The following is an 18,551-nucleotide window of genomic DNA, read 5'->3' on the forward strand; positions in this document are numbered from 1 at the left end:
TATATATATATATATATATATATATATATATATATACATATATCTTTTTTTTAAGAATTACTCACCACTGTATCTTGATGACCGATGTCAGCGCCATGTTTCAGTAGCAATTCCACAACATCCAGATGACCCTCCGCCGCTGCTCTTTGCAATGGCGTCACGCCCGACTGTAAGAAAATGAAGATGACGATGATAATGAGAGGCTGGATAAAAACTTTGATATTACCGGCGATCCTGCACGGTGGAATAATTATATTTTGACGGGTGATTAACCCAGTTTGTACAGGAATCATTAAACTTGACTCTGACGTGTCATTAATATATCTTACGACGCCCGGGCGTGTCTACTCGTGTATCTAGTCTTCCGAGGACCCTGTTTGTGATGTCCGTTTTCTTTTATTTATCAAGTTTCATCACGGTACCGGTAAACGTAGACTTCGAAGATGACGTCGAGCTCTTCTTAAACATTTAATACGACTGGAAACGTGTTCGAAGTACTCATGCTGAGGTGCCTGCTTATAATTAATATTGAACGTCGATCAGCAGGATGTTCTATAGATTTGTAAAATTGTGCAATTGAAACTTGGAGAAAAAAAGCAGTAGCTACGTCTTTCTGAAGAACCAAGCGTACAGAGTCACGGTTGTGATTCACCGTTGTGGTAATGTGACGCCAACTCTTTTTAACGAGTGATACAAGCAAAGTTGTTTATATTAGGTGTACAAATTAATTCTCCGCGGTTTTTTGCATAATTTGTATGTTTGTTTTAAAAAAAAGAACGAACAATTACCTAACCTTCAACAAATCTACATTACTTTCTACATATTTCAGGCAACTGTCAGGCAATACGTTGGATGTATTCTATCATTTTTTTTTCTTCCAATTTTAACGGCCACCCGGTATCGAAAGAGGGTTGGTCTGTCTGTCCATCCATTAGAAAACGACGGGGTGCGATATCGTGGTGTGTGTATATATATATATAGAAAGCTATGCTATTCGAAAGATACGAGAGGAAGAAAAGCAAAGAAAAATAATATTATATACAGGAGTTACATCCAGGCTTTGGTTAGCGTCAAAAATGACTTCCTTCGTGTTCAGTGATACGATCATCAGTCAAGCCGTGAGTTCTATTCGAAATCGATGCGTTATATGCTTTGTTTAGGGTTAGGATAGGACCTCCTTTAACCGTAGTGCCATAAATCAAGAGATACCATAATACCGAAGGATATCTCATTAGCTGACCAATACCGATATTCCATAAACGTATCTTTAAGGTTAGAGACAAAAATCATTCTTAACCTATTGATCTGAGTCATTAGTCCAGGAAAATAAGTGGAATCACTTAGGGCGGTTATGAAATTTTTTAAAAATGCTGCCAACCTTGACCTTGACTTTAACTAATATTAAAATATTAAAAAAAATTGTTCACAATTACGATAACGATTACACGTAGATGAAAAAAAAAGAGTAGGAATTCATAATTATTTGTGTCGTCAGTTGGGGAATTTTTTTCCTTGACTTTTTTTTTTATTTACAGTCACTTCGTCGCTTAGGTAGTCATTTTCGGCATTGACCACAAACTACATACATTGCCAGTACAAAGAAGCCATTTCAAGAGAATTATCCCAATCCACGACTTGGTAACTGTTAATTAAACGACTGCGGTTGCCAACCGCAAAGATTGCGTTATTACTATTATTGTTATTGTGTGTAGTATACGTGTAAGTAAGCGTCAGTATACAATAATTTAAAAAGTATACCGAAAAAGTTCGGTTAGTCACGATTTCCAAGTTTTTTCGTGAAAATAATAAACCCTTACTCACAATGTAAGATAATAAATCCTTCTCTGTTGCGAGAAACGTGATAAATCCACTGGCTTATTAATTAGTGAAAATCGTGATGGAAAGACAGACATTTAAACTATATTGTATATTCGCTTGATATCCAGCTGCGATACAAATCGGTACCCGAAATTACACAGCGTGAGGTCTAATGGTCCAGACTTAAAAAAAATCTACAAATTGAGAAAAGATCTAGACAGTTTGAGATTTAGTATAAAATGTGCCTATTAAAATTAATATTATAACTGCACGTGCCTTACGGAACCAATAAAATTTTTTTCAACCAGTTAAAATTTCGAAAACGGTCATCATCATTGAATTATTTTCCACATAATTGGACATCTAATTTTTGCTAGTTGACAAAAATTGCCTGTTGTTGTAATTATAAAAAATGTTGTATATTAATATACAACGTGTTTCCTGCAACGAAAAAAAAAAAAAGTTATCGAGTGTCACCAGTGAAAGCCATTTGATAAAATCTCAAGCAAGGTACTTTTTTATTTTTTTTTCTTCGACACCATATTTTTTACACCCGGACAGGATTCGCCGTCCGGATTGGATAATAGCAGACGTGACAGATGAAGGTCGACCTTTTCCGCGTACTTTTCTTAATCATCTCATCAGAGTGGATTCTCCAGATTGATCATTCTCTTATGCCCAGCCTTTTACTCTCTCATGTGCTACCGATATCTCGCTTCCTTACGCCAGTCTGAAACTACTTGGCTGGAATTAGAATTGCCAAAGGAATTGGCTGACTGGCCGTCCGAAGAATCTCGAGATTCCCGCGTGCAGATACTTGTGAAACCGGTGTCGGGCGTTGCGTTTGCGTCGAGCGTTCCAATACTTTGATTCTTTGCTGTTTTTTTAAATCCGTATGCAGATATGTATGGTTCAGTCTCCCTTCTCCCTCTCTCTACGTCTTTGCCCCCCCCTCTCTCTCTCTCTCTCTCTCTCGTTCTCTCTCTCTCTCTCTACCTACGTCTCATATAAATACCGACGAAGCTGCCGAGCAATTTTCAGTCTCTCGAACGACATGTCGAAAGTACGGGGATTTCGTTCTCTCTCTCTCTCTCTACCTACGTCAATCCGTATGCAGATATGTATGGTTCAGTCTCCCTTCTCCCTCTCTCTACGTCTTTGCCCCCCCCTCTCTCTCTCTCTCTCTCTCGTTCTCTCTCTCTCTCTCTACCTACGTCTCATATAAATACCGACGAAGCTGCCGAGCAATTTTCAGTCTCTCGAACGACATGTCGAAAGTACGGGGATTCCTAATGGCGACGATGGTTCTGTCGGCCGTGACTTTTGCACGTAAGAGAAATGAAAAATTTATTAATTTTATATAACAATATCGAATCGTTGAAATTATCAATTTTAATCGTTTTTTATTATTATATATTTTTATTCTTACAGAGGACTGCAGATCGCCTACCGATCTACCGGGACAATGCATTTCGATTTACGACTGTCCGACGATCATCAGACTGATACAGGCTGTACCACTGCGTCCGATTGATAAGGAATTTATACGAAAATCACAGTGCGGTTCACTTGGTAGGGGAATACCAAAAGTGTGCTGTGTGGCCGACGATTTATTTTTAAGAAGTTTACTGTCGTAGTTATGAATATTTTTATTGTGTACGGATTTGGTACATATAGGTATACTGTTATACGTATAAATTGGTCGGTAAACTAGGGAATTACTTGCTAAGGGTAGTTTCGATGCGAGAGGTGAAAGACTCGATACTTGAATCGATCGTCATATTGAACTAAAAGTGTGAGACGTTCGTCACGATGATATCAAGGCTATTTTACAAGCATGAATATCGATTTTATATGTTTTCTCATCTGTCGACTTCACCCTTGGGGTAGCTACCCTTAACAGACCGTGTGGCCTAACGGATAAGGCGTCGGACTTCGGATCCGAAGATTGCAGGTTCGAATCCTGTCACGGTCGTCAAATTTTTTAGGTCAAAATTTGAAAATTCGTGACATTCAGCATGACTGCGTTTATACGTTTATTTGAATTTCGATGACACGTGAATTACTGTTTATCTATAGCAATGCTGATTAAAGAAGTCATTTATCAAAGACTGAATGATATGAGATTCGTGTTGTTGGTGTTAACTATGTTTTCAATAAAATCACTTCAGACCTCACGAATTGTATATAGAAATTTTTTTCAAGCATTCTCAATACAACGTAGATTTATCGTAGGGCAATTTGTTTTCATCCCATCGTGTCTTGCTGCGAGCGAAGGGAATAAACGGGAGGGTTATCTATGTTAACCAGCAGCCAGGATCTCTGTTTAGGTAAAAAAAAAATAATGTCAGAGAGTGAGGTTCTGAGAATTCTTAATTAGAAGCCATACATAATGCTCCTTAAATATGACCACTATTTTTATAATAATTTTCATTAACTACTTTTATGTTTCATACTCCCTTAAATTAATAACTATAATCAAAATGTCAGTAAAATAAAAGTATAATGCAGTTGGAACCTAACTGTCCCGTATATCTATACATACATAGAACGTATATCCATTGTACGAAGAGTAATTTAGTATAAATACTTGTTGTATAGAATGACCAGGTAAGAATAGATAACAGTACTATCTATGTTAAATAATGGAAATAATCACACAGAGAATCAAAGGGAACAAGTTGGATAATACAGAGTGGAGTAATACATAAAGAGAGTAATGGAGTATAACCGCTCCCCATAGAGCATGAGAATATCAAAAAGGAATAAAGATAGTAGGATAATGTACAAAAGGAGAATTCGAGATATAGGAGTAAGAGAACGCGTCTCTAGTTGACCCATGACCGGAAGTGTACGTGCAGGCTCGAAGAATCGCGAGAAACGTGGCGTACATGGTTATACGGTGTTTTATCGCGATGCAGCATGGGACTCGGGAGAAGGAAGGAAGGAATAATGAAAAGGAAGTAAATAAAAGGATTAAAAGATATTACGACGTAGAACGTACATATATAAAGGACGGGAGTATGAGTTTCTTAGGGCTACCTACGATAAATCAATGCGTGGGCGGTCGCACCACGTCATTTCCGTTTATTTACATAGAGTTCGCAGTACCGACGAATCCCTATAATTAAATCCATTGGCAGTTAAGTCGCGTCATAATTATTATCTACTCATTTACGAGCGAACTTTTCGAATGTTCCTTCGGCAAAATCATTGTATCATCGTAAAAGTCTCGCGGGAATTATTTTTCATGATTTCATCCACGTAGAGATATAAATAATACCTGTTTGTTATGAGCCGCCGGTACGTGTCAGATGAAAAATTGTATGTATTTTCATTCACTATTTTAGTTCTCGACGCATCGTTAGTTCGACGAACTAACGCAACTGGTTGAGTGGCGCTCGGTATGATGCCGGCGATCAACCTGGAAAATTGTCCCTAGAAAAGGCGTATCGTGAAGCCTGGATCAGTCTGGGGTAATTATTGACTCACGTGAGACCGTTGTGTACGGGTTCATGATGCATTTCTACGTGAATGTATACGGTTTCTGACGTGTGGTGTACTAACGTGTAGTGCGTGTAGGTGATGAAATAGCTCAAGGATCATTTTTTCTAATGCAAGCGGCACGGTGGAATCCTCTCATTACCTGGATGAGGAACATTTAGTTGAGCACCTATGTGTAGGAGGCCTTGGCTCTGACACCACAAATTACAATCATCCCGACAGATTACACCGAAGTATATCCTATACGGCCGGCGTCCTTTGCATTAATGAGCAAACTAGCACGATTAAAGGGCTGAGTATGACATTTAGTTAAAATTGCTTCCGGCTCCGCCTGCTCGTCTAAGCACTACTTCCACTAGATTTATTTCTTTTATTTACCGTCCTTCTTGTCTCTGTTCATCGTGTCCGAAAAAAGCGTTGTCACATAAACCGCGATCTCGTAAATCGCTACGAGAATAATACTAACCTATTATCGATTTGATATGAATTACTAGCATATTTTATGAGGCAAAATTTACCGAGTGAACTTGGGATATTTGCACGAGGTGATCATTAAAATTATCGTTATTTTTGTAATAAAACATAGTTAAGTCAGTTCTATTATTCTAGTATTTCTGTTGAGTCCTCCAGGACGCAGGGCGGACTGTGTTGAAAGTGGAGAAAGGCCTAATCGTAGAAAATACCTTCCTGGTACGATAAACCCGATTAAACCGTGGCAAGTCGTGACTGCACTATGGATTGTTACCAGGATAAATCGTTCCTAAGCATCTCTACTAAGGTTAGCCGATTCGAGATTATAATTGCTTATTAAACTAGATCCGTATCACGTCTAAACAGTAACTAATTACACGTGAATGACTTGTGAATGAAAAGTATCGTCTCGGTACGAATAATGGGTTCCATTTTACATATAAAGACCGAAGATATAATACGGTACCGTATCTATACTATAGCATCGTAATACTAATACAATACTTGAGAACAAGAATCACTAATTGTAAGGATCTAATGATTCTACCGTGAGTCATTGTTCAGAGAAGATTGAAAAATGTATATGGAACACTGAAATATAGGTATACTGGAAGGCGTACGTTGTATTCGGAGGCAGCCCTGTAATGTCCCTACTATGTCACTCACGCTCTGTGGTGAGCTGTTCTTTTCAAATTGAATTGCGCTGTGGTGTACGGACCCAGCAAGAATATTGGGCTGCCCACATTTAAGTGCCGAAAAAACGTATGTAAACGTCACTTGCACGTCGTAGCATTTTGAATTTAATTAAATTTCATTTGCGCATAACTTTCTCAGACGTACAATGTCCAGACAGTACTACCTAATCTTCCCCTTAAGCAATACCTATTCTCAGTGTTAACTTTATGAGCGACTAGACAGCGCGCGACGTAGCCAACATACTGCATTGGCCTATTTTCAGGCTGTCTCTCTCTCTCTACGTGGCTCCTACGCGTTCCAGCATGGTTCTAGTTCAGCTATATGAAATTATGAAGCGTCGCCATCTGACGTTAACCGCTGGGAACTACTGGTACCTTAATCTAACATCAACTCTGACTTCTATTACGTGACAAAGGTGGCTGCCGGTAAGAACGTGATTCAAAGCTTTCTTACTTGGAAATACTTTATGCTTTAACCCAGTAACTCATCCTTAAGTGTTTACGTGCCACGATTAAGATCCGTCTTAGCAAGCATCCTGATAACCCTATTAATTAGTCAATCTCCTTGAGTACTAGGTGTTAGTTGCTCAACGTGCTCTAAAGGTGCCGTAAATTCATTTTCTCCCCGTTTCTGTCAGTTATCCATATGCAGGTATATGCATGCCTGCTATAAGCCACGGCGGCTTAACCTTATATAATAAATACCTATGGACGTGTACACGTGTATATATATACATACTATTGACTTCTTAGAAATCCTGTAAAAGCATCTCCGCCGAGTCCCAGAGTACGGTGCGATTAATTAACGTTCCTCCCCCCCTGCTCACCATGTATAAGCCCCCGTATGTAATTCACTTATATTGATATGCTCATACCGAATGCACATAATTAGATATATTTCTATTAATCTCTTTCCCTCAGGACTCATCAAGAACTTGCCGAACGGCTTCAAGACATTAAGACGTCTCGCATTGGACATTAGTACTCACAAGGCGTTATATATCTATATTCACACGTGCTCGTACGTCGTGTACAGGTATACTGGTAAGTATAGGGTTAGTCGATTTTCTGAGATCGATGATAAATGAGTGTAAAAAAATGCAGGCGTGTTTAACGCCATGCAATTAGTTTCCACCGATTGAGCAGAACCACGAGGCCAATGAGGGACGTCGCTGGAGCAAGGCGAATTTGCATGTGGTCGATTAACGCGACGTTATTGATAGGACAGGCGTGATGGGAAGAACGATGATTCTCGAAGGTTAGTACGCGAGGGGTAAAGTAACACTTTATAAATGAGCGTCAAAAGGTTTGAAGATGATCGTCGGTCCTTTGAAGATGCTGTGACAGGATATTATCATTATTGCATACTCAAATTGGTGGGGCCTGGATAAATGATCTAAGAAGGTACACCGATCACGTGATAATCCGAGGATAAATGATAAATTTAAATTTTTTATTTTTTATAACGCGCCCTCCACACCGCGGAGAGCCATGCTGGGGAATTTTAATTGTTTATCGATGATCTTCATCTCCGTGGGGAAGACGAGACTTAATTACACGATATTTTACGAGAATTACGCAGCCTCCGGCTTGGCGCATGCGCGTATCCTATGTATGTACGATCGCCACGTACAAACGATCGAACAATAATCGAAATCGTTCTCGAAATGGCGCGAGCACGCGAGCGCATTAAATCGCACCGAATGAATTCCATTCCGCTTGTCTCCCGGATATACCGATCTGACGATCTTGCCTGCCGATCGATTATTGCGCACACGCCGTGTGGCTTCGATTTCTCGGACTCTTTCCACCTGTAGTATCTCCTTTCAACCCTCTTTGCTTACACGGCACCTTTTTCTTCTTCTCGCGATCTCACCACGACCGACCGCGAACCACTCTGTCGGGATTATGCACGCTAATTCCACGCCGTCGTGGCAGGAACACGCACTTTAATGGAGCCCCGGCAACTCGTAATCTCCTCCCTTCCTTTTTTCACTCTTTGCTGCCGTTGTTTCCGTCCTTCTTTTTTTTTAACCAACGAAAGGTTCTTTCAAGTGGCGCCGACGGTGTAATGCCTTCGAATTTAGGAAAATAAGGGAATAATCGGAGCTTGCCAAAGGATACAGAAGTTTATGAGATAATTTGACTCGTAAAGTTATAAAATATTGTTCCCATTTTTTTTTTTTTCTTCAAGTTATGCAATGCGTACATTACGCTAGACACATGGACTACATTTACACCCCTATAAATCGTAGGGCAACGCTGCTTCTGAAACTAGATTCTGGTACATCCACAGTATCTAGAGTTACCAACTATAAATAACTAATAACAAAAAAAATATGCTATCGCACCGGTAGCATGGTATAGGACAAGAATACCATGGCTAACTCAGAACGAACTATGGTGCTTGCAATGGTGGAAGCACACCAGTCAAACGGGTATCATTGTTCCAAGCATAAACTTACCAACATCAGCATACGTGTCCGTAACCATATATATGAATATATATATATATATATATCTATATACGAGTATAGATACATAGAAGAAAATCCTGTACAGTCGCTGAAGAAAGAACATCAACCGATTCAGCTTGGTCTAAGAAAGTATAACGAAAAGTTTATCAGCCTTGTATAAAACTTACTCGCGTTACTGTACTATATAGGTACACAATTTTTCGCCGGATTCTCCAGAAACTCGTCGTATAAATTCGAGATATTTATACGATCGTTTGAAAATACCCCAATGCGCTCTTTCGCTCCCGCGTCCACTTATTTTTATATACCGTCCCCCCCATCGCGTCCCCTCTTCTGCTATTATCACCATATGGGAGCAACGATTCTCCACGTCTCTTCGCCATTTGCATGATTTTCGAATTAAAAGGTAATACGCGGCGAATTCCATAAGACGTCTCAATTTCATGGCGGCGTGACTATAGCCATGATACTTGTAAGGTAACATATGAAAGTCCTAAGGAATAAACGATTGGGATGTTGGATGTGACAAGATGGCGGTAAAATGTGAGTATTTGTGTATGCATGTTACGTATACATGGATGGGATCGTTAAATAAAACTATAAAATGGAGACTCAACGTTTAGTCATGGGCTTATGGTGCTTCCTAAAGATTTTTATTCCTTCATTTATTACTGATATATATATATATATATATATATATATATATATATATATATATATATCAGCTCGAATGGACTAACGACGTGCCATTTTCTACGCTTCTACGTATCGTGCTGTAAGTGCTCGTTTCCTTTTTCAACCTTGCATTTCTTTTTAATCTACCTTTTGATCAGGACCCAATTTGCTACTCGAAATTCCAAAAGTTTCACGTTGTTTTTTCTCGACTAATTTGTGAGGTTAATTCTCGCAGTTGTTTTTGTCTCTTTTTTCTTCCCCTCCATATACCTATTCTTTATCCTTTCCATCGTCTCGCTTCTCAGCTGCCATAAGTCACTAGGCCTCGTTTCCACGGTGCGTTAACGAGTTTCAAATTATTGCTTACGATCTATAGATCCCTTTTACATATATAGGCACACGCGTTCTTATATTGTTCCGTACATGCAAGCTATATGTAATTGGCCAATAATGGAGACCAATGGGATCCTATCTATTATTGTTCATAAAATAAAAACAGACCATAGATCTTTACGAACCAGAGTGATCTCTCTCGATCTTACCAAGTCGATCGCTACCGGTTTTCTGCTTTTGATCAGTCTCGTGGGACTGTCCGCTCTCGGTTCTGATACGATTGGTCAATTATGGTGAAAGTACTCGTCAATGTGAAATACAAATGAGAATCACTGGTATAGGAGATAGTAAATAAAAAAAAATTAAAATATCCAATAATTTTCGTCGGCTTTGAAAGATCACCATAAAATTGTTAAGCTTTTAGGATCTTGTACCTTAGAAAGATGATGCTACGGATCCTTCGAATCCTGATACGATTCCTTGGAATTTTACCTGGATCCCCTTTTGACGCGTCGAGAATTCATTGCCATTGGCGTAGGTACAGATGTAGGCTCGATAAAAAGAAAAATCCCTAGGCGGGTCTGAATTAGAAGTCCTGAAGAACAAAAATGTCTGACAACATAACGAGGAGAGAAAAAGGATGTTATTCTGGTGAAAAATGATACAGTTACAAGTAAGCTAGGTTTTCTTTTTTCAATGTTACTTAGGAATTTTGCACATTCAAGATTTTTTAATGTTTGTAAAAAATTTTTATTCTTCATACAACTCCGAGTCTTACGGGCATAGGATACACGCCTATGTCTTTGAAAGCAGGCTATCCGAAACCTCCATAATTATAGACTCCGTGGCACGAGACGGGCACGGCCTTCCTTTCCACTGAATATTTTTTTTCACTTTTATTTTTTCCTCTTTAACCGTTCGTCCTTTTTCTTTTCGTCATCCCACACCACGAAGGGACCCCATGCCGTAAGGCGCATTCCCCATGAAACCATGAACGATATTTTATGAAAATAAGTATGTCCACTCCTTGGGATAAAACCACGCAACGGTATTCTACTCGTCTTAATACTCTTCGTCCGCCATCATTAGCATACTATCGATAAAGTCATGAAGTAACTATTTTTACCTCAATCACGAGGAAGTGTCCGCGTAGTTGGCTATCTCAATTCTACAGAGCGAGAAATAAACATCACTCGACAACTTCACGACGTATCTTAATTGTAACTCTGTTAGTGTTCGTAAAAGTATATTTTACTAGGCTGCCCTTTTCTCTCGCCATTACTTATTCCACGGTTTTATAGTGCGATACGCGCGCACTCTGGTATTCGTCACGCGTAACTACGCGTAGGAATGACGGTTACCCGTGAGGTTTGAACGTCTGAATGCGAAAGTGCCTCCAAAAGTGAAGAGAACGATAAATTACACTATCGTAAATGTCGTTGTTGTTGCAGCCTTTGTACTTTTTTCTTCACTGCCACATTCACAACTACGTACATAAAAATGTACGCGAATAGGGAAGCGCGTCGTTCGCCACACTTGAATGCGACTCCGCAGCTGGTGAGTACGGCCGATAAAATCATCGTGGAATGTCGACTAGAGCTAGATTACAGGTCGATTACTTCGGGACGTTGAAGCACGTGAAAAAAGTCCTACTTCGCCTCAGTCTACTCGACCAGCCCTGTTTGTTGTACCCGTGCTGTGTGCATAGCATTGTTATCATCATCGCACACCTAATAGATATATAATATTTCATAGGCTTAACGTGTTTACCTAATAACATATTTTTACAAGCTATAGTAAATGCCTGCCCTCACGAATTTAAACGTAAATCCTATATTACGTAATAATCGAAGCGCGGCAAAAATCGATTTCTTTGAATTTTTTTTTTAAATTTACAATTTCTTCGCAAGTCTAATCTAAGCAAGACACTCTCGCTATCTTATACGTTACTCTCGCCCATAGTACGTAGATACTGCTATACGCGAAACCAACCAAACGTGTTTTCTCTCCGTGAAAGGAAGGGAAGATCCAGCCGTCAGTCACTCAAGCAATGGCGGCATTGTGCAGTCCCATGTACGACGCTAACTTCAGCAAGATCCTAACCAATGATTGCCAGAGGATTATCCTGATTGGCTTCGCTGATCCTACGAAGGATCTTTTCCTTTGTTCCGACGAGATAGGCGAGACCAACGAATTATTATCGGGATGATGATCAGTCCCTAACCTAACCTAACCTAACTTTAAGGTAAGATAACATTAACGTACCTAGACGATTATTGTTCGATGGGATCGCCTATAGGTACCTCCGTTGATAAAAGCGATTCCTTTAATATCGAGTCTCTTCCAAGTATCATCAATCCTTATTTTTTTTACCGGAATCGAAAATTCTTCTTTTCTTCCTTTTATTTCCTTAAGCCTTTAATGCGACTGAACTCCTTAAGGACGATCGGTGGTATCATCGTCCTGCCTCACGTACGTCGGGGCATATAACTCGATTTCGCAGAGGGCAAATTATCTCGTTAGGGAAGAACTCGACAATAAAAAAGAAAGAAAATGGCTGCTTGATTAAAAGCCACCCCGAGAAAAGTTATTCTTCGATATATACTGCTTACATGTCGGGTTTCTGGTGTACTTATCTTTTACAGAGCTATGATATCAGGACACTGTAATTACACGATAATTATCGGACTGGATTTTATTAATCCCCGTAATACCATCAACGTATAGTTTCTAACATGCAATACCTTTTTGTCCTCGGTATTGTATATATAATTAGAATGTGTTTAGATCTGCCATATATAACTGCTATAAACTTCGCTAATGGCAGACACTTTAAATATATGGATTACAGCGTTAAAATCATTTTGCAGCCACCGTAGGTAATCGTAAATAAGATGATACGTAATTCTCTTTTGAGTTAAGTGAAACAAGGTCAAAAAGTAAAATACTACATTTTACTCACACTATCGGCGGCGTTTACGTCCACTCCGCGCTGAATCAAAATTTCGCAGCATACCACGTGACCACCGGCAGCAGCCAATAGAAGAGGACTACGAGCGTGCTGTGTGAAATAAAAAAAAATTTACCAAAAGGAATTGTCAAAAATATTTTTTCCAAATATCATTGAATTTTCGGATTTCGTTAATCCTATATATACATATATACACAAGATATACATAGCTATATAAATATTGTATAATACATACAGTATATAATTCACTATGAGAAAATTATCTGTCGACTATCACGTGTCAATTAGTATAATTAAAAGGCATCGACTGGTCAGACTTGTAAAACACAAAATCAAAACGTCCATCGTTACTACGAGCATATACGATGGGTCCTCCGTCAGTACCAAGTTTAATTTGTATCCGGAGGTAATGTAAAAGAAGTTCCCTAAAAAATTTTAAATAGTCAGAAGCCACTAATGAAAGTTATGGAAAACCAGCGGGAAGGATACCATGAGATCGTTATGGCATGTACGGTGATGACGTTGACTGATGATGTGTGGACAACCCTCGTGATTTTGTAAATGACGGAAAAGGTTGCTGAGGTAGTGGAAAACGTGTAAGGGGAAAAACAAAAAACCCGTTAGGCGTTCTCGGAAGGATTTTTGTAATTTGGACTTTTTTATTTTTATTTACTAATTTTCCACGACGAGCTTTATCATGGGATCAAAAAGTTTAATATGCGTGATAGGTAACTGGCCAGGTAGCTGGTCTAGCTGGCTACTAGTTGGCCAAGGAAGCCAGTTTTGCTAGGGACGTGAAGCAAATGGCGGACCAGCGAGTAATCAATTGAAGCAAGGTAATTAATTCGAGGAATAATTGTAACGAATGCTCGTATAATTGAGGCCCATTACCTCTAGGGGGTTTAATCCTTCTTTCTGCTACTCTCTTTCTGCTTTAACTTTACAATCTGACAAATTGCCATACTCCGTGCTTTAGTTATACTCGCGCCTATGTTAATCGAACACAGTTGTCTAATAACGAACTCCATTTTCTCGTCTCATGGGTATATATATATGTATATATGCGCATCGATGCCATGGAAGTAATACGTATATATATGCCATAGACTCGTATGGCAGAGAATGATTTAGGGAAAAAAAAACAGGTAGAAAATAAAATACGAAAGTGTCAAAAGTAAAGAAACAAGAATGAATATTTAATTAAAAGCGTGTGAGTCAATAGTGACGTTTATCCTGGAAATTTACATAAGTCCCGTAATAGAAAGAGACTTTATTCTTTAAGAGTGCCGCCTTCAGGTCCTCGTCGGCATTAAGGTGGACTATTTTCTTTAAGGGCCTTACCGTAAAGCCTGTGTCAGACCAAGAGCGTGGGTAATTCTCCTTCATTAGAATTTGTCGTAAATTAATGGAACCGTATCTACACATGATTATATGAAAACCGCAATATATACATATAATCATTACTTATTACTAATAATGTATAGTTAATTTTATTTAATTTTTTAATTTTTTTTTTTTTTTTCAAATATTTATTTGACTTACCTCATCCGCTAACGGTTTTATGCCGTCGTCCAGGAGGCGTGCGAGACGCACGGCGTCGCCCCGTGCCGACGCCTCGCGCACCTTCTCTGCCATTCCAGCCAGGCATCTGTAATCGTACAAAGCACCGTTCTAAATAATAATATGAATAATCAACGTACCAATAGAATTTACCACGCACACAGTATAAACAAATATATTTCGAGTATAGGTAGCTACCACGAAAGGTAGAGACAAAGAGTAACGTGCAATATATGTAAAATAAAAAAAGGAACGCCGACTGCCATCGTCTTACGTGACGCTCCAGACCGTCTGCATTGCTCATTCATAATGGGGTAAATTAACATAACACCAAAATGTGCGACTAGGAGGGAAGGACGAGGCGTCGTCTTCATTATGGGGTCGGTGACATTTCCCGTAAGAGTAACAATGATACACGGCGCCATTGTCCATGAAAACAATGAATACACTGTCTGCGTACGCGGAGTGAAACATACACCCCTAACCTCACAAGTATCCTCGATGACTATTACTATGCAAATTCAAGATCATACCTTTTATTTATTTTGTCTTTTATTACACGTCGCAAAGTAAAACCTCGTGAAATTTCACCAACCGCGCAGACTCTCAGAGTCGAGTGTAATTTTTTGATGGTTTTGCGAACAACGCACTTCCAAGCGAATCACAGAAACGCATAGGCTGTATAGACTGTGTAGGTTTGTATAAAATATTTTATTTATACCGGACATGCACGTTACGCTACGTTACGATAGGTAAGATTATACGCGAGGACTCTTGATGACTGCCGTAGGTACGTCCTGTCGTCGATTTAATTAAATTCCCTTAGAACCTTGCGAGTATTCGATAAAAATGTTAGACATGAAGCAAAATGAAGGAAATCGAAAAAAAAAAAAAAAGGTCACGACTCATCAAACCAGTTCGAAAAGTCAATAGACCGCAATTCTCTCGTGGAATTTTCTTCTTCAGATATTTTTTACGCATAACCGACGTCTTTGGACGAATGCGGCTTATACATTAACAGGGCCCTAATTACGGGGACTTACATGATGTAAGCACGGGAAATGCCTCCATCCGCGTGCCCGTACATGTCGAGCAGCACCTCAGCTCTAGTTAGGGGCATGTCTGACCTTTATGCTTGACGATGAAAAAGAGAAGAATAGATGGACGAAGCCCGAGTAGAGAAAAAAGAAAAACTATCATGCACGAGCGTCACGCTTTTTCCTGCTGTTCGAGCTTGCCTCTGTTGGTTTTACTATCATGCTGGATTAATTGGTTTACAGAAGGATTATACCATGCGGAACGGAATTAGGAAATTTATTTTTATCCGCGTTCATTCAGGCTCGCGCAGTTTCACTAAGCATTACTTTTATTTAGCTTTATTTATTTCTCTTTATTATATTCTTATTTCACAGTCGTTCCTTCTTTTTCAAAACTTTCTCAACTTCTTGACGCGCAGTCGACGTCTGTCACGGTCATAACGGATTCTCTCCGGATTCTATTGGACTTTCCTTTTTTACGCGCTCGCTCGGCTTCCTTTATTTTTGAGTAACGGCTCGGGTCCCTTTCGTGGCTAAAAAGCTCCACGTGGAATTTATACGGGATCCCGTAACGGGTTTCGTGGAATTTATTTAACACGTATATCTCAATACTAATTGTACGACCGATATCTTTTTTTAATTAACAATTTTTTTTGTCCAACAGTACAATCTGACGATATATTGACAACTGTCAGTCTGCAAAATTTTATAAAATCTATCAACACACATCCCATAAGTAACGTTAGGGGAAAACAAAAATAAACAGTACTCACTAAACAGTTTCATAACACTGCGGAAAAAATATAAGCAACTACAGATCGTCTATAACTTGCAACGTTTCCTCGAGAAATCACACTGGAACCGAGTTGTACGAAAGAAAAAAGCCTATTTAACCAATGGTGGAACTGAAGAATACACGAGAGTCTCGCTCGAAAATTCCAGAGCTTTCGAGAAAAACACGGCAAACGCAGTACTCTACCCAAACTCACAAATATACACAGTCACGTTACACAGCTACGAATTAAATATACACAGGGTATACCAGAACTATATACAGTACATATATAGAGACTTGGTTACACGAGAAAACGAGTATTCAGCGCAGGTAACATCGGTAGTACAAATTCATCGGCAAGAAGTAGTCGCATTATACGTGTCGCACGAGAAAATAGATATACGAGTATACAACTAGAATTCGCAGCATTTACGATTCGCGATTCGCAAAGACGTTCTACAATAAGCCAGGTAGATTACGATGCCATAGGTTTACCAAGCTCTTATATATATATATATGCTATAAGGATATACAGCCTGCTATGCTAAGATGATAATGCACTAAGAATGACTGACCGCTCGGAATGATGACTTTGGTTATCCATGACTTAACTGACGACCCAACCTCATCCGGTTTTCCATCATGCATAAATATAGCATATAGATATATTGCATAGCTGTACACAACACATGACGATTGTTCTGAATAGCTATACGAGCAACGAGAATACAGTAATAGTGGAGTAAGGATGTTTATTTTTAAACTTATAAAAAATTTCTTCTTCAATTCTTTAACGAGGATCACGAAGTTGTGTAATAGATTTAAACCCAACAGTCACGTGACTCGACCACAGTCACGATTTTGTGCCATTTTCTATCCCGTGTAATATTGTGCTATGAGGTTTCGCAAAAGTACGAGTCGAGCGTGTAATTTCACTCTGTTTACTTTATCGATGATCTTGATGCTCCTTAAGTACAGTGTCGGTACGGGTCATTGAGTACGGGGGATGATCGGTACTTACACGATATATTACATATTTCATTTTTTGTATTCAATCACGCGACTGCTATTTTTACTAATTTTTTTTTTCTCAAATCCACATTAAAATTCATGGCTCTGAATTTTCGGCGAGTCTTTTGCAATTGATGAATTTATTTTGTCGCTGCCGTTAAGTAAGGTCTTATGCAATATTGTCAAAGTAAATATATTATTTGACACAACCTACGAGCGTGAGTACTGTACTTGATTTAGCATAAGAAATCATTCTGACGTATATAGATAAATAATAATTATATTTGATATTTCGCAGTGACGTCATTGCTCGCTGTTATCCGTATCGTTATTTGTTTATAGTCACGTAACGTGCATATTTCTCAATATTTTATCGTGATTGCGATTATTTAATGAAAAATTATTTAGATTGTCAAGTCATTCCTTGCATTGTCTTCACGGATCATCGAATCCGTCACGATCCTCGTATAATTATCGGATGGTATAAATCGCCATCTTGACCTCTCCTGTCCGTTCCACGTTCCACGTTCCACGTTTCACGTTACGTGGCAGGATTTCGTGCCGAGCAGAATAAGGATCGGTCACTTCACCGTTACACGATCCCTAAGGATCATCTTCTTAATGATCTCAAGACCCCATTGTCTGAATTCAAAGGGATCGTTATTAATTTTCAGAAACAATAGCCGTATAAGATTCTCTCTTTCTAACCAACGAAACTCTACACTCGTATAATTTCTTCGCGTGGTTCTTTATACTCATGGGTTAACCGTCAAAAGCTTTATTATTCTTTTCTTCGAAGCTGTAACGAGATTGGGATTTTTAAAAATGACCTTCCAATCATGACCGAAGACTTTTGTACTTTGTTCCATTTGAAATAGACGTCTCAATCCAATAAATTCGAGTTCGACTCTTACGTAGCGGGATACGCATTCATGCATGCGTGCACATGCACTAATGCAACGCTTGACCAAGCCGAACGCATAATGTCGCATAAATTGTGCGTAACGGCTCGGAAGAACAACGCCATTCCCCAACCACGTGGAAATTGTCCTGTCCTGTCTGGTCGCCATCCGATTGTAACGTTTCATTCCCGAAGCCCAATTCGGATCTAAATTCAGTCCCAGATTAACATTTGCGTACCTAATAAAGAATTTTCGCTTGGTGCTAGTAAATTCTTCACCTATATATATATATATATATATATGTATATCGGTGTATTAACAA

The 18,551-nt window shown here is 39.1% G+C and overlaps 1 protein-coding gene, 2 long non-coding RNA genes and 1 other non-coding gene across 13 annotated transcripts in view; 3 read left to right on the forward strand and 1 right to left on the reverse strand.

The window, feature by feature from the left end:
• Positions 1 to 3,421, forward strand: part of LOC112495145 — an 8,138-nt gene extending 4,717 nt beyond the window's left edge. The window contains exon 3 of the long non-coding RNA XR_003061439.1: positions 3,250 to 3,421. This is a non-coding gene — a long non-coding RNA (uncharacterized LOC112495145). The remainder of the gene's footprint in view (positions 1 to 3,249) is intronic.
• The window catches only part of LOC107273038 (ankyrin repeat domain-containing protein 6), a 48,599-nt gene that overhangs the window by 18,101 nt on the left and 11,947 nt on the right, over positions 1 to 18,551 (reverse strand). The window contains exons 1-4 of one of the 8 annotated variants that reach the window (XM_025090362.1): positions 16,892 to 16,933; positions 14,487 to 14,592; positions 12,936 to 13,034; positions 66 to 167 (exon numbers count right to left, since the gene is read on the reverse strand). In XM_025090362.1, coding sequence (XP_024946130.1) covers positions 66 to 167; positions 12,936 to 13,034; positions 14,487 to 14,592; positions 16,892 to 16,920 — 336 coding nt within the window. In that variant the 5' untranslated portion in view covers positions 16,921 to 16,933. Of the gene's footprint in view, positions 1 to 65; positions 168 to 12,935; positions 13,035 to 14,486; positions 14,593 to 15,547; positions 16,779 to 16,811; positions 16,831 to 16,891; positions 16,934 to 18,551 lie in introns of those variants that run through there. The other 7 variants (XM_025090363.1, XM_025090361.1, XM_015750834.2 and 4 more) reach the window with 7 other exon arrangements.
• Trnar-ucg lies at positions 3,721 to 3,793 on the forward strand. The gene has a single exon. It is a non-coding gene; the product is annotated as a tRNA-Arg (tRNA).
• LOC107273042 lies at positions 6,921 to 9,621 on the forward strand. 3 transcript variants are annotated; one of them, XR_001539123.2, is made up of 4 exons: positions 6,921 to 7,140; positions 7,242 to 7,330; positions 7,410 to 7,532; positions 7,593 to 9,621. It is a non-coding gene; the product is annotated as an uncharacterized LOC107273042 (long non-coding RNA). The 3 variants fall into 3 exon arrangements; XR_001539122.2 differs by having other exon boundaries at positions 6,921 to 7,330; XR_001539124.2 differs by having other exon boundaries at positions 6,921 to 7,330; positions 7,617 to 9,621.

The sequence above is a fragment of the Cephus cinctus genome, unplaced genomic scaffold (assembly GCF_000341935.2).
Source record: "Cephus cinctus unplaced genomic scaffold, Ccin1 Ccin1_scaffold1343, whole genome shotgun sequence".
Lineage (NCBI taxonomy): Eukaryota > Metazoa > Arthropoda > Insecta > Hymenoptera > Cephidae > Cephus > Cephus cinctus.